General features: G+C 32.6%; 2 protein-coding genes and 1 long non-coding RNA gene across 3 annotated transcripts; 1 reads left to right on the forward strand and 2 right to left on the reverse strand.

Annotated features, from left to right (window-relative positions):
* Nucleotides 1-2,525: 2,525 nt before the first annotated feature.
* On the reverse strand, nucleotides 2,526-3,967 carry LOC134726809 (uncharacterized). The gene is made up of 3 exons (XR_010108646.1): nucleotides 3,876-3,967; nucleotides 3,419-3,537; nucleotides 2,526-2,903 (listed from the first exon to the last, which is right to left on the reverse strand). It is a non-coding gene; the product is annotated as an uncharacterized LOC134726809 (long non-coding RNA).
* A 4,282-nt stretch (nucleotides 3,968-8,249) lies between these two features.
* On the forward strand, nucleotides 8,250-10,159 carry LOC134726810 (P2X purinoceptor 7-like). Its single transcript, XM_063591221.1, has 2 exons — nucleotides 8,250-8,836; nucleotides 9,853-10,159. Exons 1-2 carry the CDS (start codon nucleotides 8,475-8,477, stop codon nucleotides 10,037-10,039), a joined length of 549 nt encoding a protein of 182 aa, XP_063447291.1. The 5' UTR covers nucleotides 8,250-8,474; the 3' UTR covers nucleotides 10,040-10,159.
* Nucleotides 10,160-11,900: 1,741 nt separating this feature from the next.
* On the reverse strand, nucleotides 11,901-19,111 carry LOC134724597 (uncharacterized). The gene is made up of 3 exons (XM_063587712.1): nucleotides 18,500-19,111; nucleotides 16,739-16,894; nucleotides 11,901-13,830 (listed from the first exon to the last, which is right to left on the reverse strand). Exons 1-3 carry the CDS (start codon nucleotides 18,872-18,874, stop codon nucleotides 11,935-11,937), a joined length of 2,427 nt encoding a protein of 808 aa, XP_063443782.1. The 5' UTR covers nucleotides 18,875-19,111; the 3' UTR covers nucleotides 11,901-11,934.
* Nucleotides 19,112-25,225: the final 6,114 nt, after the last annotated feature.

The following is a 25,225-nucleotide window of genomic DNA, read 5'->3' on the forward strand; positions in this document are numbered from 1 at the left end:
TAATACTTTATGCATTAGATCAACTTTATTTGGTGTATGGAAATATTTTATTATCAATTTGTCCGTTACGCAGGTTTTATTTGACCTTGACCACATTTTCACGGTCCATTGCTAAGTTTTTAAAAGTGTTTGTGTTTTGGTCTGTTTTTCTTTTTTTATAAGCAATAAGTCAACTATATTTGTTGTATTGAAGAATTGTTAGCTGTACATGTCTGCCTTGCATGGTTCATCTGACCTTGACCTCATTTTCATGGTTCATTGATCAATGTTTCATTTTCTTGGTTAATGTTGAGTTTATGTGACAGTTGTAATAAAGCTTTATATTTAGGTCTATCAATGATTAGTAAAGAAGGCGAGACATTTCAGTGTGTGCACTCTTGTCTGAAAATGGAGTCGGTTGGAATGTTGATGAATTGGTGATTTCCTTTTTCAGAACCTCAATGTAAAATTTACGTCAAACAATAATAATATTAGCAGCTTTATCGGCCGGGACAAAAACAAATTCCTTGGCTAGTTCTTTTAGTTTATATTTGATACGAGAAATAGGTTTATTGTGGTTATTGTTAATAGTAAAATGTTCTTTAAAATGTTGAATACGTATATCAACTATCTCCATTACTGAATTAAAAAAAAAGAGTCCAAAGATTTTTTGTCAGCTTTTTCCCGTTTTATCCATTTCATACAGTAAGTATGGAGTGAGTCGTGGATGATATTACGACACTCATTCCAATTAATAATTGACGGGGGACGATATTTAGGTCCTTTACTGAGGAATGATTTTAACTCTAGGTCTTGAACGATGTTAAGATCTCCTGTTATAACATGGGAAATTGGTCCATAAATATATTCGGAATTACTGCAATTACATGAAGTAGGTGTATTTTCACTGATATCAACATCTTTACCTATTGACTATAATTAAACACAAATTTCCGGGTAGATTTCTTGTAAATATAACAAATAAGAGGTAGCTCAGTATTGTCAAAATATCCAGGAATTTGTTCTTTAACAGAATGGTCGAAATATTCCGGCAATATTTACAAAATCAAAGCCTTTATTGACATACTTAATTTTAATAAAATGTTTTTTATGATCTTCAGGGCGATCAATTTTGGGAAATAAAAAACACAGACCTAGTTTGAAATGTGGCATCACTTTTGCCGTTCTAGAGTTATGACCCTTTACAAATTAAAAAAATGCTGATTTTTTTCTGTTTCCTTTCTTCAGTTTGCCTCAACCAAATGTTATGAAACTTGTACAGTTTCAGGACAATAAATTGCTCAATCCATTCAGAAGTTTATACAAATTGCTGATTACTAAAAACACAGACCTACTTTGAAATGTGGCATTACTTTTGCCGTTTTAGAGTTATAACCCTTTACAAATTAAAAAAAAATGCGGATTTTTTTTTCTGTTTCCTTTCTTTAGTTTGCCTCAACCAAATGTTATGAAACTTATACACACTATTTATTTCAACGAAACAGAGATCAAGGTGGCGTCACTTTTACGGTTCTTGTGTAATGTCCCTTTATAACATAATATGCAAGCAGTGACATCATGTGTCCCATGAACACATTCTGCATTTATTATAAACCAGATTATCAAACAAAAGCATCTGGTGACCTTCTGCTCTTGTCTGTTCTATGGTAGAGTTTTTGGAAGTGACTTTACAGTCAGGAGTCTACTTCGTCAAAATTATCTCCCCATTACGCCAGTTCATTTTCACAATCGTAAAAATGAAATCCATTGTAGGGATGACGCGCTTCCAATTTTGCTGTTGGAAACCGATGAATTTATCCACATTGCACCATTATGATCCTTATACACTGTAAATAAAAGTGTTAAGAATCTGAACACTTTTTGAACACCCTTTTGTAACACTTCTGGAACGCGTAACAGTGTTCTAAATATTAACATTGGTGTTCCAGTTTTTAATAGTATGTGTGCATCTTTCGAACGCTATGTGTGTTATTCTTGAACGGATAGTGTGTACTCCTTGATCGTCGAGTGTTTGAATCCGGAACGCGTAACAGTGTTCTAAATATTAACTTTGGTGTTCCAGTTTTTAACATCATGTGTGCATCCTTCGAACGCTATGTGTGTTATTCTTGATCGGATAGTGTGTACTCCTTGAACGCCTAGTGTTTGAATCTGGAACATGACCTTGTGAGCAAATTTGTATGCCGTTACGCGTTCCAAGCCTTGTAACACTTCTGGAACGCTCGGACTGTGTTCCAGAAGTATGTGTTAATATCCGAACACATAGTGTATATTAGTGGAACACAATTTTACATGTTCCAGAAAAAAGTGTTCTATTATCTGAAACATTATTGTGGTCTTGTAAAACAAATAATTAAATTGATTAAAAACATCTTTAATTGATTAAAAGAGGCAAAATTTAAAAAAAAAAAAGTACAATACAATGTGAAATATTGAAGCAACTTTAAAATGACAAGTTAGACAAGTTAAAAATATAACATTTGTAATTTGCAAAAATTAATGTGTCCAAATCTTTAACCATAAACAAAATGTTCGTCATATTTAAAATTAGTATGTAACAACAAAGTTTAGTGACTTATGAACACAGTTTAACTCATTGTTTGCAACTTCTCAAGTCAAGCACTGTCCTGAATTACAAAATACTTATGTCAATGACTCGTTTATCACCAATATTTTCGATGATCCACAGCTTTCATAGCACTCAGATAGTCAATATCAAACATAAAATACCCTGGGTATATGCTGCTACTAGTCGAGTCGGTTTTCATGTAACACTGCTACCTTAGGTACTTTTTAACATGATTTAAGTCGTCTACAACTGATTTTGAGCTGCCATTTTTTAGAACATTCGTCTCCTTGGGTTATAACTACTCTTTAACCTTGTTATCCATCAACTGTGAGTTCTAAAATATAAAATATAAAGTGTATGAGTAAACAAATTATGGATCATGTCGATATTCCTTAAGAATTAGAATTAAACTCTTATTTCGATTTTGCAATTCCATTATACTTGTCAGCATTATTAGATAAGATACATTTGTTAAAGAGTGGTATACATGTATTTTCAAGTATATGGGCTCTCGTGTTCTATAGCTTTTAAAAAAAGATGGTAGGAAGTGTCCAGCAAATGCTCATAGGTGTTTTAGGTAAAACTTTGTCGTTAGACTTGTCACTAAACTAACTGCTCACATTTCTAGAAACTACCTTTTGCCTCTTTTTTTTTTGAAGATATGTAGTAATTTCACTTATGATCTGTATACGATAATTCCAATTTAAATTGATGTTATTATATTGAACTTAGCTTAAATAGTTTTCGGATTATAATGTACTCCAGTGAATGGTGCACATTTTATTGATAAATCTGCAATAACAAAACTTGTAAGAAGTCAATGGGCACTCCTAAAATTCTTAAACTTACATAAAGTACTTTTATGGTGCAGGATAAGTAGTCATCTCTTGAACTGCGAAATTTTCTTTGCATTCTCGGCGAGGTATGCACGAACAATTACCGCTCAGTACTGTAGTTGTGTTTGTACCCTATAAAAGTAACATAAGAATACATAACAATACATGTATGAACGGTGGACATTTGCTAAAATGAAATACTAAGATTTAAGTATTTAAGAATGAGAAAGCTATTAATATAACATATACATAAGAAATTTAAAATTAGTGTTGCAGTATGCCTTTTTACAAACTTCTGTCTTGACATTGGAACACATGGTGTTCAGAGAAAACGATTAGCTGGAACGTTTCATGTTCGAGACTAGAACACATTTACAATAGCAACGATATCATTAAACATTTACGTATAAATTTACATTGGTTATTTTTTTTTTGTAGCATAATCATCTAAATATATTCTCTCAACGAACCTCCTACTTTTTAAATCGAATTATGGCATAACAGCACCGTTATGTGTTGACACAAAATGTTCTACTTCCATTTATACTTCAGTGTGTCCTGACTCCTGTGAAAGTAGAAATTTGTTGATTTGATACTAAAAAAAAATGTGTGATAAATATAGATAATTAAACATACCTATTAAATCAAGTTTTGCTGTAATTTTCTTCAGTGAAGCTTCTTCAATCACGATCAAAAACCAAACTTCCGGTACATTAAATACGTCACGCGCTGTTATGTACGCGGGCATGTTTGGAACACATGGCGTTCGGGGGGAAATGGTAAATTTGAACGCATCATGTTCGACGCCAGAACGCTTTTACAATAGCAACGTTTTCATGAGCATTTACACATTTACATTGTAAAAAAATATACCCAAAGAACTTAAATCCTTTAGAAAGAAGATTTATACTAAAAATCAATCATTTGCACGCTTATATAAATACGCTCTTTCATTTTTTTTTACCAAACTATAATTTGCTTATGTTGATACAGCTAAAATACATTTATCGTCAAATTATAGTGCGAATCAACCTTATTCATCGTCTGTTTGACTCTGAAGCGATGAAATATTTTTTCACTCCCCATTACAATATTAGAACATTTCTAGTGTTCAATTTAGAACACTTGTCTTGAACATGTGCGTTCAAAGACTGAACACAATGTGTTATATTCTTTAACGCTGGCGTTCAATGTGGAACACGAATGTTAATAACTGAACATATTGTGTTTAAAAATGGAACGCGTCTAGACGCGTCAGGCGTCCGCAATATTTGCAGTGTATGTCAGTTATATTTTAAAAGACAAATGTATCAAGTCAGTTAATGATCTTGTCTGCATTTATTCAACTTAAAACCATTGTCTGATCGGGTGTCAGGTGGAATTTTCGAAAATTCAAACATTTAAAAAAAAATCTAATTAAATATTTCGTGGAAGGGCAGACTAGATTTTTTAGTGTATGAAGACTATAAACCCTAGTTATCACACACACACAAAATAGAATTTTTCGAAGATATGCATTTTCATCATCCAACTTGTAAGACTGTCGTCAAGTACTTTCAGTAAAAAAAATAGCTATTCGAACACACCTTCTCTGTTTTTATGGCTCATTAGATAGGTATTTCACTTGACCCATATATTTCATCTTTTAGTACTGTTATTTTTTTGTGTTATAAAGTCAACCTGTAGCTTTAATATATAAAAATTTGTAAGGGTTCCGCGGAACCCAGTGTCTCGCCTATTTTTGCTGTAAATCGCAGGCTCAACAATAATGAGGAAAAAAATCAATAAAAATATTCCTCTTGTTACTATTTTATGATTGTAAGAAAATCTAAGTCCATTTAAAAGTAAATTACAGAAAAAACAGAGTAATCTTTTAACAAACTTTACTTCTGGATACAATCTTATGATCATAAATAAGCTTCTGTCCAAGTTTGGTACAAACCCAGGATAGTTTAAGAAAGTTATTAAAATTTTAAAAACTTTAACCACAGAGTGAATGTAATGTTTCCCCGCAGAAAAACTAAGTCCATTTATAAGTAAAATATGGAAAATATGGATTTATTTATTTACAAAATTTACTTCTGGATACTATCTTATGATCATAAACAAGCTTCTGTCCAAGTTTGGTACAAACCCAGGATAGTTTAAGAAAGTTATTAAAATTCTAAATACTTTAACCACAGAGTGAATGTAATGTTTCCCCACAGAAAAAAACTAAGTCCATTTGTAAGTAAAATACGGAAAAAATGGAATTTTAATTTTACAAAATTTACTTCTGGATATTATCTTATGATCATAAACAAGCTTCTGTCCAAGTTTGGTACAAACCCAGGATAGTTGGCGAAAGTTATTAAGATTCTAAAAACTTTAACCACAGAGTGAATGTTTTGTTTCCCCGCAGAAAAAACTATAAAGTCCATTTATAGTAAAATATGGAAAAAATGGAATTTTATTTTTACAAAATTTACTTCTGGATACTATCTTATTATCATAAACAAGCTTCTGTCAAAGTTTGGTAGAAATCCAGTATAGTTTAAGAAAGTTATTAAAATTTCAAAAACTTTAACCACAGAGTGAATATTTGTTGACGCCGCCGACGACGCCGACGACGACGGAATGTAGGATCGTTTAGTCTCGCTTTTTCGACTAAAGTCGAAGGCTCGACAAAAATTATAGAATCTGAAGCGAGACGATGTATGAAATATTCTTACTTTGTACGATATCAAGACAAAATACTCAACTCAAACACACCCTAACATAAAAAGGTGCACTCTTTTTTCTTTTTCGATACAATTGTTACCTATTTTTTGGAAAGATTAGAACTTGTTTTAAATCTTTACTTAGGCACCACCCTCCCTAACATAAGGACAGGTTAACTACTGTTACTAAATGTATTCACACTCAAAATATAGTTCCCTATAGTTCTCATGTATGTGCACATAATACACAAATAAACTGAAAAAAACTGGGTATATTATTGGAGCAGTTCATTCTAGAATTATGTCATTAATGTGTGTTGATGTGCAAACATTTTGATTAGGTAAGTGGGTATTGATTCAACTAGTATGATTGACAACTGTCATTATCACTAAACAATCAGAGACCAGGTGGACCTTTAATTACAATGCCCCACCTCCTAAACTGCCAATCAAATTGACCACATTACCTGTCTACATCAGTCTTACATAATTGTACAAACCACTGCAATATGCATCTAATTCTTAATACACAAGTATTTGACCTCATAATTGATTACACAAATGTGTGAATTATTTGTTTGATAGTTATAAGTATGATAGATTTATTTATTGCCAATTACTTTTGATCTACATTACATAAAGTAATTCTGTAAATTATATCTGAAAGATAAATGATTAATGGATTAGCAAGATCTTAAAAAAATGAAATATGAATATAAATATGAATATATAAAAGGTATTCAAGTATGGCCTATTATTTACTTGATAAATTTCCAATAATCATCTGTAATTAATCAACAATTTAGATTAGTTCACTTTTTATCAGGAATTGGCTTGAAACAGTTTTTAAATTTATAAACTTTTAATTATAAAAAATCATTGTTTATTAGTTTATTTCCCATCAATCATTATGTCTATTTTAGTGATTTGAACTTTTATTAGAAGTAAATATATATTTTTGCAATCAAGAAAGAATCCACATTTCAATAACATTAGTTTTTTAATTAGTTTACGTTAAAAAATAAAATTGAAAATGCTCTGTGTTGAAAAATACATTAAAATTTGATCAAAAGGCACTCTAAAACTTTTAATTTTCAATGCCATTTAACCTCTGTTTCAACTTACAAAATGCCCCAAAACAACATTTTTAGATTATTTTTGTTGGCACTTTAAAGCTTTTAGCTGTTGGTCTAAATGTATGTCTTACAAGGATATTTGGTAACATTTACCAGAAGAATTTTTGCATATTTTTTTTTGAAACATGTTCAGTACCGGCTACATAATTTCGATTAGATATAAACTGCAGTTTAAATAAAATTGTGCAAATTTAGAGACCCATATTAATTTGAGCACCTTTATCCTCATACTGGAAAAGCATGTTTCCTTCTTAAGACCTGCTGTAAATGCAATTTTCCGCACTAGTGCTTTATAAATGTTCATTTTTCCCCACCATACCTTAATATGAAAAAATTCAAACTACTGTTCTAATCTTTCCATGAGTGACATCCATCACTTTGATTTCTTCAATCACATAATGGAAGGGCAGACACGAAAATTACTGAACTAATAGATTGATATGTTTTCCGTTCGTTGTATTTTTTTCAAAAAAATCGGAGGTTATGCATGATTTTCGTCATCCAACTTGAAAGATACTCATGTCGTCGACTTGATATATAATTGTTCTGCTTAACTATGTACTAGATAAATTGAAAACTTATGCAAATGGTGTTTTTGAAATAAAACACTCGTTATTGAGAAGACAATTGCAATTTTGTTTTTTTCTATTAACTTTTGAAAAAAATTGTCACTATAATAAACAATACAGTAAACATTTATCGCCTTCTCTAAAAAAGAGCTTTGATTCTTTTGTTCTATTTCAAGCTGGTTTCCGACTGACTTTAGGTTTGCACTGTCTGTCCATCCCTCAGTTTGGCGAATCAGTTTTCCACACTTTTTTTCATCATTCTTGAAGATATTGATTTAATATTTGTTATATACTTTTATCATGACAAGTTATTGATCAAGTTCAAATTTTATTCAGGTCTGATGATTTAGTCCAGAGATTATTGTTCCATAAAAAAAAATCCACATCTAATGTTAAAGAACTGTTAAAGGAGAAGGAAACCAAAAAAAAAAATTTGGATAAATTAATAGAAAATTATTATATAAATATATTTTTAACAACGTTTGTATTAAAAAAGTGTACCGTTATGAAATAAATCAATATTTTACAATTATCAATTTTGAAATTCCCGCCTCCATGTAGGCAGCCATTATTGTTTTAGCCCTGACGTCACTCCTACGGTTCCGGTTTACCTGTTCCAGCATCTGAAACTTTGCAAAACTAATTCTATTTACACACGTACCGCGATGGAAAACGGAAATATCCAAAATCAGATGGGTCTTGTTGCTTACAACTTCGAACCTGAGCTCACTGTTCAAGAACTTGAAGATCGAAATAGAGCTGCATTAGCATCTTCTGAAGCTGTAGTTCAGACATTGGATGAATGGTGCGAGTGTGGGAACTGTCAGGAAATGCCGTCCCTTGAAGAAAATGTTTGTTGTAGGGTATCAGATTTGGTGCTACCGAACTTGGAAGACCACAACTGCATTACCATGCACCATAGTTATGACACCTTAATTTTAAATTCCGATGTATTAGCACTGGCTTACATTCAGATGATGATGTACAAGGGACAGCAAGGCCGAGCGCCGGAAGAATTGAGCAACAGGTGAATTTTTGGACATTTTAAAAGTTTTATTAACCAGAATTAAATAAAAAGGTTTCCTTTCAAACTAACTTATATCTGGTTGTCTGCACAAATAATAGACACAGAGACAATTTATTTAAAAAAATATTGGGGGGGGGGGGGGGTAGGGTGAGGTGGTCCTTCAAAAATTTTAATATTGTCATTTCCCATTAAGTACACGTCGATTAATAATGAGTTTGAACACTGCCTACTATAAATTGAAATTGTTCTCTCACTATGAGACAAAAAAAAAAGTGAATTACAAAAAAATCTATTTTTTTTTCATTTTTTTTTCAAAGTTTTCACCAACAAATGCAAACTTTAACAGGAACCATGAGTCAGAGTGGGTCAACTGAACTTGGAACTGTATACACCGAATGTGACTATTATTAATGTCAGCATAACTTTCATTCTATTGAAAAGAAAATATAATATTTGCTCCGATTTTTCGAGTGTCTTTAAGTGGAATGATACTATATAAAAAAGATGCTGTATGACTGCCATGAGACAACTCTCCACAAGAGACCAAAATGACACAGAAATTAATAAAATGTATTTTTGAATGTCATAACCACAATCCCTTTCTATTCTTCTTTGAATATGACTTCCTGAAATCAACAAATTTGTACTAATATATAAGACATATATCAAGCACCACCTCTTGAGCAGAATCAGCCTGCCTTTCCCCGAGTTAAGTGGTTTCTGGTTGCAGTCTTGTTTTCAATGTTTTATTTTGAGGACTGCTGTTTGCCTAGTCGTCAAATGCTCAATGTTGGGAGACTTTTTCATAATTAATGCCCAATGTCTTTTGGACAGATAGAATGACAGATGGAGTAAAGTGGTTACTATATATATCTTTTCTCATCTTTGGTGACTATGTGAAATAAATTAAACTACATGCATTATTGTCAGTTCTGTTGAAATTTGGATAAATCCATTTTTTCCAAAATCTATCATATATTTGATGCTTTCATTTTCATTTGTATATTTTATTACAGACAATCCCGTCTTGTTGCTTACAGACAATTCATTTGTTGGATGCTTAAAGGAGAAAAACTTGGAAAAGGAAGAAGGGTGGTAATTCCTTCTTGTGTTGTCAAAGACATTAGAGATTCCTTCCCAGAGAACAACAATGATTATACAGGATTTCAAGCTGCTATAGATGTGAGAGAACTGTTTTGTTGAAATGTTTTAAAATCATAATGACAAAGGATTTGCAAAGAAACACAAAAATTATACATGAATGTGATAGTTTTGTATGAAGCTAATAATATATTGTTAATTATATAAACTTGTATAAACTGTTGCCTTTGAATAATTATTAAAAACTACTGCATTTATATATGCACCTGTCCGGAGCCTGTTGTTTAGTGGTAGTCTTTTGTTGGTGTAGTTCATATGTGTTTTTTTACTTTTAGTGGTCTAAAACCAATGTCTCTATTCATACAAGAGTGCACACGCTGAAATGTCTCGCCTTCTTTACTTATCATTGATATTATGTTGAGTCCTAAAGATAAAGCTTTATTACTCTGAGCAATGACAATGAGGTCAAGGTCAAATAAAACCTGCATGACTGACATATAGATCATAAAATATTTCCATACACCGAATATAGTTGACCTATTGCATATAGTATTAGAAAAAAAGACCAAAAACTCAAAAACTTAACTTTGACCCCTGAACCATAAAAATGAGGTCAAGGTCAGATGACACCTGTCAGCTAGACATGTACACCTTACAATCATTCCATTCACCAAATATAGTAGACCTATTGCATATAGTACAAATGTAGTATAAGAAAAACCGACCAAAACACAAAAACTTAACTATAACCACTGAACCATGAAAATGAGGTCAAGGTCAGATGACACCTGCCAGTTGGACATGTACACCTCACAGTCCTTCCATACACCGAATATACTAGACCTACTGCTTACAGTATCTGAAATATGGACTTGACCACCAAAACTTAACCTTGTTCACTGATCCATGAAATGAGGTCGAGGTCCAGTGAAAACTGTCTGACAGGCATGAGGACCTTGCAAGGTACGCACATACCAAATATAGTTATCCTATTACTTATAATAAGAGAGAATTTAACATTACAAAAAATCTTAACTTTTTTTTCAAGTAGTCACTGAACCATGAAAATGAGGTCAAGGACATTGGACATGTGACTGACAGAAAGTTCGTAACATGAGGCATCTATATACAAAGTATGAAGTCTTCCGCCTTCTAAAATATAAAGCTTTTAAGAAGTTAGCTAATGCCGCCGCCGGATCACTATGTACACCAAACAATCATCATAATCATTACATAAACAAAATGTAGTTATCCTTTAAGCTGTGTAGAGATTGAAGAAAACAACTGAATATACTAATGATATAATTCACCAAAAAACATACATACAATCAAACTCCCCCCCCCCCCCCCCCTTTTCACCTAACAACCAAACTATATGCAAGATATGATTTGCAGCAGGCCAAGTTTACGAGCATATTACATCCACGCCAGGGACTTACAACCTTACGACTTTTCAAGGTGCGCCAGAGGGTTGCATCCTGTACTGCAAATCATGTTCTGCTTAAATTATATGCAAGTATTTGATAAAGCCAAAATGAAATAGAAAATATGGAAATTCGTAAGTACAAAATGTATGTATGTCATTTGGGAAGGCATAAATTTATTTTTTTAAAGAAAAACATGTGTATAATGATCATTGTAATCACATTAACATACATCATGTACATGAACAGTATATATCTATTATCAAATTACTTTAACCAAACCCTCTGGTATGAAACTCGAGGTCAAGTTAATCCTTATATTCATAATAAAACTGAAATATTCATTATTCATTGTTGAAAGTGACATTAAACACCAAAAATTAAATCAATCATTCCAAAAAAAAAACCCTCACCAGAACATTATATGATTTCATACCATGCTGCATGTATGAACTGAATGACAAATTTATCATGTTTGTACAAATGTACAGTGCTGGGAAAAAAGATGCTTGCATGATACAAAAAAATACCCCCAGTAAAATGGTTGTTTCATATTTATATCAAGAAAAATATTCAACTGGATTTTTCAAATCGAGAAAAATGTTTCTGAATCAATGCAGATTTTGAGGGAACAGGCAAAGGAGCAATATTTCCTTCCTGTGCCCTTTCCTTTACTGGCAGTGTCATTGTTTCTTTTTGAACCAACACGTTTTCGATCATAGCAAATACCCACTGATAATTTTTGTTATTAAACACTGGCTTTGCCACCCATTGCCCAGTTGCCTTTGGACAAACCAATTTGTATGCTTTTTCACCATCTTTGTTGACCTTTTGACCACGATTTTGGTTAAGATTATGATCAATTACCGCCAAAGCAGTACGTGTCCACATTTGATCATTATCGAATTCCTGGCGTTTTGGTGTATATTTCAGCAACAGACTGTGAAAAACTTCTAAATTTCCTGTATGACAAAATTCATTTAGCTGACGAATGTCCTTTCTCAAACGCTTGTCCAACACTACTTCCTTTAATGCCTTATGGGCTTTTGAATCTTTTACAAGCCATTTTTTAGTGTCAGACACTTCAGGTTCAATTGGTGTGTGAGCACATTGCTTGAAGAATTTACCCTCAAAAGAGTGTATATCAACAGTATGATTTACAATGGAAATCCAGCTTTCTTCCAAAATGTCCTTATCTCCACCACAATTACTGGCACACCACCACAAATGATTACAAATAGATTTCATCCAATGGTTTAAATCTTCGCAACCTTTCCCTTTAGCCTTCAATGTTAGCTTTTTTTTAATCGATTTGCACAAGTGCCAAACATCAAACTGATGTTGCACTTCCGGAAATTCCTTCTTCATGATGCTTCTTATCTGAACATGCCGATCCGTAGCTAACACCTCAATCCTGAACCCCATGTCAAGCAGAAGAGTCATGCATCTTCGAAAACCTTCAACTTCCATTTTTGAAGATGACCCAGTTTCAGTAACCTTGACAACAACAAATGTAATAATGCGTTGGGTTTCAATATCAAGTAGAGAATAAGTGCAATACTTTGCACTAAAACCTGGTGAATCACACCTTCCATCACCTGCTAGCCGTATCTGGCGATTTTGTTCTTTGATTTTCTTTAACTCTACTTCTTGCAGTAAGGACCACGTGTGTTGAACAACAGGCATTAAATATTGTCTTTGAATTTTGTTGTAGGTGGTGTGTGAAATATATTGTAAGTTACAAAATTCTGCAAACTGTGATATGTGGCTGTATGTTTGACCACAGAATAATGTTGCAGCACTAACTAATAAATTTCCAACTGGCATCTTGCCAAGGAATGGTTGTGAACTCCATTTTACAACTATGTGTCCACTGGTACAATTGGCAGTGATGGTTATTACAGTTCCATTGGACAAGTCTTTAACAATGTCATCTGGATCAACCGGACATTCACAAATGTTGCATTTTAATTTGTTGATTAAAGTGTCAATTGCACTTTCAAATACAATAAATTTGTTTTCTTTAATTAACTTCTGCTCTTCGGTGTAGCATGTTGAAATGTCATTTTCAAAATTGTCTGAATCAGACTCTACCTGGTCAACACTTAGACTGTAATCAACATCTTCTGGATCATCCTCTTGTGTCAAACTTACAAATGACTCATCCAAAATATGTACAGGAGTAAAAATTGGTTCTACTGCACATTTTTGAAAATCAGTTTTTAAAGGAGTAGAAGAAATGAAGATTGGTTTGTCTTTTTTAGCAGGTGTTTCACTAGAACTGGCATGTTGAATTTCTGAAGACGTATCTACCTCTGCTTTAGATTTTGAGTAGCTATGATCAAAAACCAATACATTTTCATCTCCTTTAATTTTTCTGCATACTTCACATGGATGTCCACAAGGAAGAATTTCTGGTATGGTCAATAAAGGTAATTTATCATGTTGTTCAGCATGAACAGGAACATTCTACAATAAATAAAATAAAATCATGTTATTTTTTTTAATCAGCATACATTTAATGCCCCTACAGAAAAACTAGAGTTGACACACTTTTTACACGAGTTCAATGTGAGATAAACTCTTTCAGACAGACATGTACGTGGTTGTCGTTTGTTTATGTGTTACATATTTGTTTTTCTTTCCTTTTTTTATATAAATAAGGCCGTTAGTTTTCTTGTTTGAATTGTTTTACATTGTCATTTCAGGGCCTTTTATAGCTGACTATGCGGTATGAGCTGTGCTCATGGTTGAAGGCTTTACGGTGACCTATGGTTGTTAATTTCTGTGTCATTTTGGTCTCTTGTGGAGAGTTGTCTCATTGGCAATCATACCATATCTTCTTTTTTATATGTAGGCCATACAATCATTCCATACACCAAATTTAGTTAACCTATTGCTAAAAGTATCTCAGAAACAGACCTCATAAAGAAATTGAAATTTGACCAATGAACCATGAAAGTTCAACTGACACCTACCAGACAGACATACACACCATACAATATTCCATACACCACAAATAGTACAAATCAGAGAAATTAAGCATTGACCAATTGCAATGAACCATGACAATAAGTTCAAGGCCAGATGACACATGTCAGTTGGACATGTACACCTTACAATCATTCCATACACCAAACATGCCAAATATAAAAGACCTATTGCTTATAGTATCTGAGATAGACTTGACCTAGAAAACTTCACCTTGTTCACTGACCCATGAAATGAGTTTGAGGTCAATATGAAAACTGACAGAAATGAGAACCTTGCAAGGATTCAGATAGAAAAATATGCAATGGGGGACCAAACAACACATGAATTCACTAATGGCTATAGTGCATGAGTAAATTATCAGTGTTTTTCAGTTATGTATTGAATATTTTATCATATTTTAATTCTTGGATTTTATGGAATCTGAACTATAATGATTAAATTACAGGTTTTTTATGGCATAATTCTGGTAGGAATCTTGATAATAATGGAAATGGGATTTTCCCAGATTATGACGATGTAAAAAAGTTTTTTAAAATAAAAATTATTTTCAGCATGTAATAGGAAACATACATATTATATTAATATTTGGCCAAATTGCAATATTGACATACATAGAATAAAGGATGGAAACAGAGAATGTGTCAAAGAGACAACAACCCGACCAAAATTTACATAACAACTCAATGCCACCAATGGGTCTTCAACGTGAGAAATCCAGCATCCAGAGGCAGGCTTCAGCAGACCACGAAACATTAATTTATACTATGTACTGATTAAAATTTTCTTAGCCATGATTACCTGAAGAAGACTTTAACTGTTAAAAAATACATGTATATGTCATATATTACATGTATCTTCATTGTAAGAAGTTACAGTAGATACATTTAATCACTAAAGCTACCTTACCCTTAAATTTAATATATATTATAAACCTATATTACCCTACAATCTTAGGCTATTTGAATGGTTTGAATTAATTGCTGTTTGTGATTTGTTGTATCAAAGGCATAATTCACAGAGTTACATATAATGCAATGTTACTCATATAAATGTAGCAAATATTTTATTGTCTTTTTTATTTATCAGTACTTATAGCAATTATAGGCCCAAATCATAATCATTGTGAGACAAGACAGAATACAATTGCTGTTACATGTATACTGTCATATATGATTAAATATATGCCATATAACATGATTAAAAGAAATGATATTTGACCCAGAAAATATATACAAGTACAAATGTATATGACTACATGTTCATGTTACCACAAGAAGTTATGATAATTCATTAACCTCCTCTCACAAAAAATACTGTTGTTTTTGAGTCGATATTATATTTTAATTATTTAGTCATATAGGTGACTCTACAATTATTGAAATCAGTTTGTGAACATAAATCTCCTTTATCATGAAGGGAGACAGGAGCTCTTGGTTGATATATTTAGATGTCCAGGGCCTACTTTGATTCGCCCAACTCAGGTAGCAAAGTGTTAATGCGCATGTGCGTACCTCTACCGAATCGAAGTGAAAACTTTCATCGAGTTAACTCTAAAAATGGACGCTAAATAATAATTTTCGTTGTATTAACGACTATGTACATATATAATTATAACATAACTCAGGAACTAATTAGAATTTACCCTTCTTAAATTGTTCCTGCATTAAATTTCACAGAAACTCAGTGAACCGGTCTGTAGTTTATCGATTTTTATCAAGCGTTTAATTTAAATTAGCAACATATTTCATGTACGGTAGTAATAAATTCACGAAAAGCCTATCCATTACTGCATTAGTTGTCGTATATATGACATTTCGTAATAAATTTTCATTTCATTCTTAGAAAACTAAACGAAGTAACCAAATTTAGTTTTTTTTTATATTATTAAACAAAGTCATTACTGACAGTCTTTACACATGAAAAATGTCTATAAATGACAAAATACAGTTGAAAAATAAATTTCTTTTACTAACCGTTTTTTTATGCTGCATTTAAAAACAAAGTCTGTCATTGTAGCATAATCTTCTTTATTTTTATTTTTGACACCCTTTTGAAACTCTACTAATCCTACCACAGGGGCGGATGCAGGAATTTTTGAAAGGGGGGGTGCTAACCCAGGGCAAAGGGGGGGGGTGCAAAACATATGTCCCGATACAAATGCATTGATCGACAAAAATAAAGGGGGGGTGCGCACCTCCGGAACCCCCCTGGATCCGCCACTGTACCACAACCCAGGGTTGATGTCGAATTAACTCGGGTAGGTTCAAAAGGTAAAACTCGAGGGGTTCGATTGTCAGTCGAGTAAACTCAACAGACTATACTAACCCCAGTTGGACGATAAGTAGGCCGCGATGAAAATATTAATAAAATATACACAAATTACCTCAAATGAAATATCATCTGACTGTTGAGGATGAACTGCAGTTGAACTTTTGAACTTCTTTGGTTTTGTTGCTTTACTGTCTGTACTTTCTGACAATGTCCTTTTGTTGGAACTTTTTTCCTTGGTGTTTACAAAGGCAGTTACACTACTTCTGAGCTGAAATAATCAAAAAGCTTTTTTTTTTACAAAAATAAAGAAAAAGTGTTCCTGTACTTAACACTTCATGCAGTGTACACTTACGACTTTATGTACAGTACATGAAACAACTTTTTTTAACATATATATACAAAACATGATAGAAATCAATAAAAGCTAATTAGATGCATCACATGTATTTCACAAATTATTTTTTTTCACCAAGATACATTGTACCTGATTTACAATGTGTTTCAATGCTTCACATAGCATTGAGTAGATATTGTGAGCCCCAAAACATGTTGTGTTTACTGCATTTTACAGTGAAACCTGTCTTAACTACAAAATGTAGCTAGTTTTAACCGAATCATAAATAAACAAAGAATGTAAACATATAGTCAGCATCACATTTTTCTGTGTTTAACCCTCTTTTTGCCAGATTCAAATTTCAAACAACGTTACGTACGCCACAATACATGTAGTTTAGGACGTTCACAGTATTTTGTTTCATTTTCAAAATTCAAAATGCACAATGTGACGTCTTTAAAATTACAATTCAGACAATTTGATTTGTTTTAAAAAAGTACACAAATTAAGAAATTGCTACATTACATATTCAAATTTTACTTTATATCATTTATGAGGAAGTTTATTTCAGAAACAGCTTTGTAATCATAAAAATTAAAACCAGTGATTTTGTCATTGAAAAGGACATATGTGATCGTGTGGCAAGCTATCAGTGATGGACACATATGTCCGTGTGGCAGCAAGAGGGTTAAGAAATCTTTGTAACTGTGTCACCAACGGGGAAAGCAGGTCTATAACCGCTCCACTCTGTCCGTCAAAGACAGTGGCGGATCCAGGGGGGGGGGGGGGGGTTCCGGGGGTGCGCACCCCCCCTTTGCCCTGGGTGCCCTGGGTTAGCACCCCCCTTTCGAAAATTCCTGCATCCGCCCCTGAAAGAGACGCTAAATAATGTGTTGTGTGTGACACAGGATTTTATGAAAATTTTAAGTGTGAACTTCGATGGCGGATCCAGGGGGGGGGGGGGAGTCCGGGGGTTCGAACCCCCCTTTTTTCAGGATGATCAATGAATTTGAATGGGGACATGTAGTTGGAACCGCCCCTTTGTCTGGGGTTAGGAACCCTCTTTTTAAAATGGCTGGATCCGCCCCTGCCCTTTCACGAGATCACCCCCACTTTTTGGTGGGATTCGTTTAGTTTTCTATGTTGTGTTTAGTGTACTCTTTGTCTGTTTCCTTTTTAGGCATGGCTTTGTCAGTTTATTTTTACTTATGAGTTTGAATGTCCCTTTGGTATCTTTCGCCCCTCTTTAACTTTCAGGTGACATCATTGGGTCATAAAAAATAATTCATAATTGGTGTATATATATATATGTACAGTTACAAAGTTATGTGATATGCTTACAAATATCCCCTAAAGTACAACATCCCGAGTGTAGAAATTCAGTACTCAGCCTCCCCCTTTTTTGTATCCTCCACATATGTGTTCATGTGTCCTGTGTGCACTATAGTCTTTCCCCTATAATGCTATATTTTATCTGTAGGACCATAAGCATGTGAAGAAACAAGACTGACAGAAAAACAAGTAAATTCTCATAATTACCTGTGCCTTCCGTCTCTTCTCCTGAAATATTTTGGTAGAAGTCCTTTCCTTTTGACGATCAGCTACACCAGGGCCAGGTTTTACTAAGGTTGGAACTGCTCCAGGCTTCAGTGTGAGTCTTCCAGATTTAAACCCCAGGGATTCAGCCATCAGATTCCTTTCAAAACAATCTTGTTCAAAATGTTCCTCACAAACAACTCTGCCTTTACTCCACACAAAAGTTTCGATTTTCAGTTTATCATTGCGCAAATGATCTATCCAAAGTTTGCAGAGTTTACGTTTCTCGCTAGATTTTAACGGATCTGGTATTTCAAAAAAGCTCTTCCCACACTTTCCTCTTTCATTTACACAATTGATAGCTTGACAAGACGGCATAATATCGTATTGTTGAAAGAAAAATTTGATGAATATGGTTGCTTCTGGTTAGACCGGAACAGTAGGGATGACGTGGCAAATTTCAACTTCTGTACTCTCCAATACAGAAGAGCTCCTCAAAATGTCGATCTCCAGTAATTGGCGGGAAATTTAAAATTTTTATATTTAAACTAACGGGTTTGACATTTCTGAGCATAATTTTGAATAACTTTAAACAGTAAACCTTATTATTAACAATAATTCTTTCAACTGAGCTAAAAAAAAAATTTGGGTTTCCTTCTCCTTTAAACCATATTTCAAAACAAAGAGAGATAACTCACTTTTTAGCAGAAATTCGTCAGTAAATTGTTTGAAAAATTTGTGCCAGTTTTTGTTTTTGTTTTTGTAGAAACTAATTTTCTGAATGCTTTATATATTTAAAACAATACTTTTCTAATATTTTGTATACATTGCTTATTTCTTGACTAATTTCAATGGGGTTTTATTCTTGAATTTCTTGGGTTCTTAAAATATGCTGAACCTAACTGTATATTAAGTTTTTGGGATTTGGTCCTCGTATTTAAATTGGTCCACATGAGGTCTAAAGGGTCCAAAATTAAAATTTGTTTGATTTTAACAAAAATGAGTTCTTGGGTTTCATTGATCTGCTGATTCTAAACATGTTTTTACATTTTTGATTATGGGCCCAGTTTCCAAGTTGGTCCAAATTTGGGTTCAAACTTTAAATGTGTTTGATTTCAACAAAAAATGAATGTGTACATACTTGCCCCAACTGTTCAGGGTTCGACCTCTGTGGTCGTACAAAGCTGCACTCTGCGGAGCATCTGTTTTTTATGATAAGGTCGATGTTCTGTGTGTTGATGCTTATGTGCCAACTTTGTATGCCGTTGCTCTTTACAGCGGATGACCATAAGGTCAATCCGGTGTATTGCTATCGCCTTAATTTCCATTATGTAAATTAGTTTTAGGTTTTTAACCGATCTATAAACATGATAAATAGACCGACATCATCCATTGCAAAATAACATTCCTTATCGCTTTTTACATATTCATTTCTTCAATGAATACTCATAAAAAAAAAATTTAGAACATAATTTATAAAATTAAAATGTTTTATATAGATATAGGAAGATGTGGTACGAGTGCCAATGAGACAATTCTCCATCCAAATAACAATTTATAAAAGTAAACCATTATAGGTCAAGGTATGGCCTTCAACACGGAGCCTTGGCTCACACCGAACAACAAGCTGTAAAGGACCCCATAATTACTAGTGTAAAACCTTTCAAACGGGGAAAACCAACGGTTTAATCTATATAAAAAAAGAGAAACATGTATACATTATATAAACAAATTACAACTACTGTACATCAGATTCCTGACTTAAAACATTTGCAGCGGGATTAAACGTTTTAATGGTACCAAACCTTCTCCCTTTTTCTGAAACAATAGTATAACATCAACACATAGAAAAACACGATAAAATATCAATTGGAAGGCTTAACTCAATAAAAAAAAACGTAAAAAATTAACACACTATGAACGAATAAATTTGATCTGCGATACCAGTATATGCAAGTAAAAATTATTAATATATATGCAGACGTACAGAAAAATTGTGTTAACTCATTCGAAAAATATCTCGAGAACGCAATCTCCTATAAAGGAAATAAAGATTATAAACAGATACACGCAGAGTTATTGGTCCTTGCTCTTTCGACGCGTTTTGCGGGGAAATATGAATGCCTACTCAAATCAGTGCACTTTTAATAATTAGTAGAATAGAAGGATATTAATATAATATAAACAAGAGTATATTGATTTGGTTATTCCCAATTGTCCCACTTTTAAAAATTTTAGAGATCTTATTGTCCCACATCTACAGTAACTGTATTAACCGAAAGTAAAGATGTTCTTTACGGAAATCCTAGCCAGGACAACAATATCAACGGCTAATAAACATGAATGGCAGACTTCCTTCCATTGAAACGGGAATGACACAAGTCACCCAAATAACCTTAGCTATAAAAAATCGCGAGATTTCAAAAACAAAAGTTAACGAAGTTGAATCAAAAGTTCAAAAAATAAATCCGAAATATCACAAATGAAAACCTGCATTTCTTTTTAGCTGTAATCTCTGTCCTGCCTTTTTATTTTTCACTCTGTTCGGTCCTGCTTTTTTTTTTAGTTTATTCTGACTTTTTTTTACCTACATTGTCGTCCTGACTTTTTTTTTTGCAAGTGTCTCATCCTGGTTTTTTTTTCTACTCAAAACTCCTGTCCTGCCTATTTTTTTTCAAATTTCACCCTAGCCCCCCTCCACCCCCTAAAAATCAAATGGTAGCTCCCTAAATGACATGAACCTCAGAAGTCTTATATACATGTATTGTCCTTTTATATAAGACCGGAGGTTCATATCATGTACATTCAACATTTTTTATCGAACTTTTGTTTACTTTCAATGTTGAACGGTTGAACGGTTCAACATTGGTAGTTAAAAAAAAATCCGATACAAATTAATGGTACAACATTGATGGTAAAAAAAAATCCGATAAACATGTTGAATGTAAATGATATGAAACTCTGAAGCCTTACATTATTGGACTATCGTTTATTAGTTCCTTATCCTAACCAAATGTTGTTGTTTTTTGCGGTGTATATTACAAAACAAGTGAAACTGCGAGCTACTGCTTACTGATGATACCCCCGCAACAAGTGGATAATATTAATAGTGTAAAAATATGCAAGTGTTCGGTAACCACAAAGTTGTCGAGTGATGAATCTGAAAACGCATCACACGGTATAGCTGACTTAGATAAAACCTGAAAAATAAATTCATTGTTAATATTCATCACAAAATTAATCTAGAATCAACCAACTACATAAAAAAATCAAATGAAACTTGCAAATTGAATAAATGTACGTCAAAAGTTTCAGAAAACTCTCTTTAACGTCGTGGTGGTGTAACGTCGTGTTGTAGGAACATCGTGCTCAACGTTTACAAGTACGATCTAGAGAAGTGCTGTCAGATGCGTTTGACAATTTTCTTGGTGTGAAACAAGGGGAACCTTCATCGCCTTTGCTGTTTTTGTTTTTTATAAACGACATTATTCAAGATATTTCCGTTGAAACAGATATAGACATCGTGTCTATAAATGGATTTTTAATATATTTCATCTTATTTGCTGATGATACTGTACTTTTTGGAAAATCAACGAATGTGTTGCAGCATTTACTGAACAAATTACTACTATATTGTAATAAATGGAACATAGAAGTAAACACGGAGAAGAAAACAGTTGTCGTTTTTCGAAATGGATGGAGGCCTGTGGTAAACCGTTTTTATTACAACGACAGAGAATTAGAAATCGTGAACTCCTATGTATATACCTCGGTGTATTGCTCCACTATAATGGAAAATTTTTACAAACTCAAAAGCGTTTATCTCAACAAGGATCAAGAGCTTTATCTTCACTAATAAATTCATTGAAACAAATATATGTGACTACTGAACAACAATTTTTTCTATTTGATAGTATGGTAGGATCCGTTTTAAGTTATGGGTCTGAAATATGGGGTTTTCATCGTGCTGGTGATATAGAGCTTATATATAATAGATTTTGTAGATTTATTTTGAAACTTGGTAAAAAAGTCCCTCCAATTTTTTTATATGGTGAACTTGGGCACTTGCCATTGCATATTTTGAATCCTGAAATATTGGATTCATATTGTAACTAATAAACCTCATATTGTATATGAAGTTAATAACCTTTTGTACAAAGATGCAAATTATGGTAAAATTAATTGGGCGTCTAACGTAAAAAAAATGTTATGTAACCTTGGATTTTATGATGTATGGATTTCACAAGATACTAGTAAATTATCATTTGATTGTATAAAAACACGTATTAAAGATCAATTTTTACAAAGCTGGAATACAGCTTTAGAAGAATGTAATAAACTTTGTATTTATAAACGATATAAACTAGAATTTGGTTTTGAAAAATACTCAGATTTTCATTGTAATGTATCTATATTAACACGAAACTACGTAGCGGCACACTTAGATTGAATGTTGAAGTTGGTCGTTATCTAAATACTCAAAGAGAAAATAGAATTTGTATGTGTTGTAATATGAATGTTTAAGAGGACGAGTATCATTTTGCTTTATCATGTCCAGCGTATAGATCTGTGCGTATAGAATGTTTACCTTTATTCTACTGTTCTTGGCCAAATCGGCACAAGTAAAATAATTTATTACAAGCTCATTCTAAATCTCTGACAGTAAAACTATGTATTTATATTTAAATGCAGCTTGGAAAATTAGATCACATATATTGTCATAATATTATTGTATACTCTGTAACTACTGTTCTCTGCTGTCTTTTGTTTGTCATATATTATATATATTTTCGTTTGCCATAGCATTAGCATGTATATGCTTCTTGCAAATTAAGTATTTATTCATTCATTCATTCATTCATTTTGTTCTATTTAAACCGCATATCGGACTGTAGTGCTATATGGGCTAAGATATTTGCTGATTTCCTACAGACTGATGAAGACTTGGTGATTAGAAACGTGTAAATCCATCCTGAAAATTTGCTGTACAAAATAACCGATGCATTAAACGAACTAGAACAAGAGTTGTTGAAGCTTTCTGTTAAATATAAATATATGATGCTTTTCGGAGATTTTAATAGCAGAACTGCTTCCGATATCGATTTTTCAAATATTGTGAATAGCAAAAATGATATAGTTAGTGATTCAGATTTATGCTATGATTACTCAAATACTTTACAAGAGTTAAATATCAGTGTATATAAAGTGCGAATCCAGTTTGTTCATTTTCACTGATATATGCGAGTATGTCTATTGTAGAATAAAGGATGACGGGGAAAATTGCGTTTGTTTACTTTTTGAAAGTACGAAATAATTAATTTAAAGGTATATTTTAACACAATTAAATAAGAGTATTACTAGTCCAGTCAAACTAAGATTTAACCTCAAACTAATTGCAACAGAAAATGTTTTAGTTCTAATCTATAGTATTATGCCTTTTATATACACAGAAAAAGTCCCATAAAATCTAACGTGAGGAAAACTCAAAATTAGCATTTTAAATTTCCTATGGAAATTAACATTGGGAGGGGAGATGACTCTTGCAAAAATTAGTCTTTTTGGGTCAGTTTTTGGTTGTTTTTCTTGAAATTTATGTATAATATGATACTTTGATGGGGTTATAAGTTTGTATTTGACTAAATTGTATAATCTTCTGCTCATGAAATGTACAAAACCGAAATGTTATGGGTAGTTTAATTTTTTTTCGGGAGTTTTTCATTAAAGAAATTGCAAATTTGAAGCTTTGTAACCATTTTGAAAAAATAATGTGAAAATTTGGTATTGTTCATATCTGTATATTATATATTTTCAGCAACTTACTTATCTAAAGAAACTTTAAACCACAAAAAGAAGAATACATGCTTAATTATTTTTATTAAATTTGAGATTCTTTACCTTGACATGTTAAAAATTTCAATAAATGGTCAACTAATAAATTACGAAAGCTAGAGTATAGCTTGATAAAATATATGAAAACACCTTTAGAGTTGTTTGTTTTACTCCAAAGATTGCTAAACAAATCAAGAATCAATACATTCTGATGAATAGAAGCGGTAAAGTTATAATTTTGTATCAATTTTTATTGATATTTCTGCCTTTTTTGCAAGAGTTATTTCCCTTTTCAATTCAAATCTCCATAGGAATTTTAAATGGTGATTTTTTTAGTTTTCCTCAAGTTATATTTTATGGGACTTTTTTCTGTGTATATTTGGGGTATAATGCTAAAGATTAAAACTTTAAAATCTTCTGTTGCAATTACTTTCAGGTTAGGGTCAAATTTATGCTAGATTGACTGGACTATACTTTCTAATGTATAATCACAAGATTAAAGTCCAAAAAAGTGTAATTAGAGCATCTAAATCTATAATATTGTTGACTGGATGCTATTCATTTTAACTATACAGTAGATGCGATGAATTATCACTGAAAATCATTTCTGATCGGGAATTTTTGGAGGTGCGATGAATTTCATTATTGTTTTATATGATAAATCGACATGCAACAACTGAAAAGTCTAAAAAATTACTTTAATGCAAAATGGTCGATTGTTCAACTGGTTTAGGAAATGTACCCCAAGTTTCAGTGCCCTGATTTATCCACTTAAATTGATAGACAGAAAAATCAACGTTTTGAATAGAAAGCTGAGCAAAGAATGACATTAAGGGCATACGATACAGTCTTGATCCTGTATTTACAAGTTCATGAAAATTTACACATAGGCTATTTTTT

Source organism: Mytilus trossulus, chromosome 7 (genome assembly GCF_036588685.1).
Source record: "Mytilus trossulus isolate FHL-02 chromosome 7, PNRI_Mtr1.1.1.hap1, whole genome shotgun sequence".
Lineage (NCBI taxonomy): Eukaryota > Metazoa > Mollusca > Bivalvia > Mytilida > Mytilidae > Mytilus > Mytilus trossulus.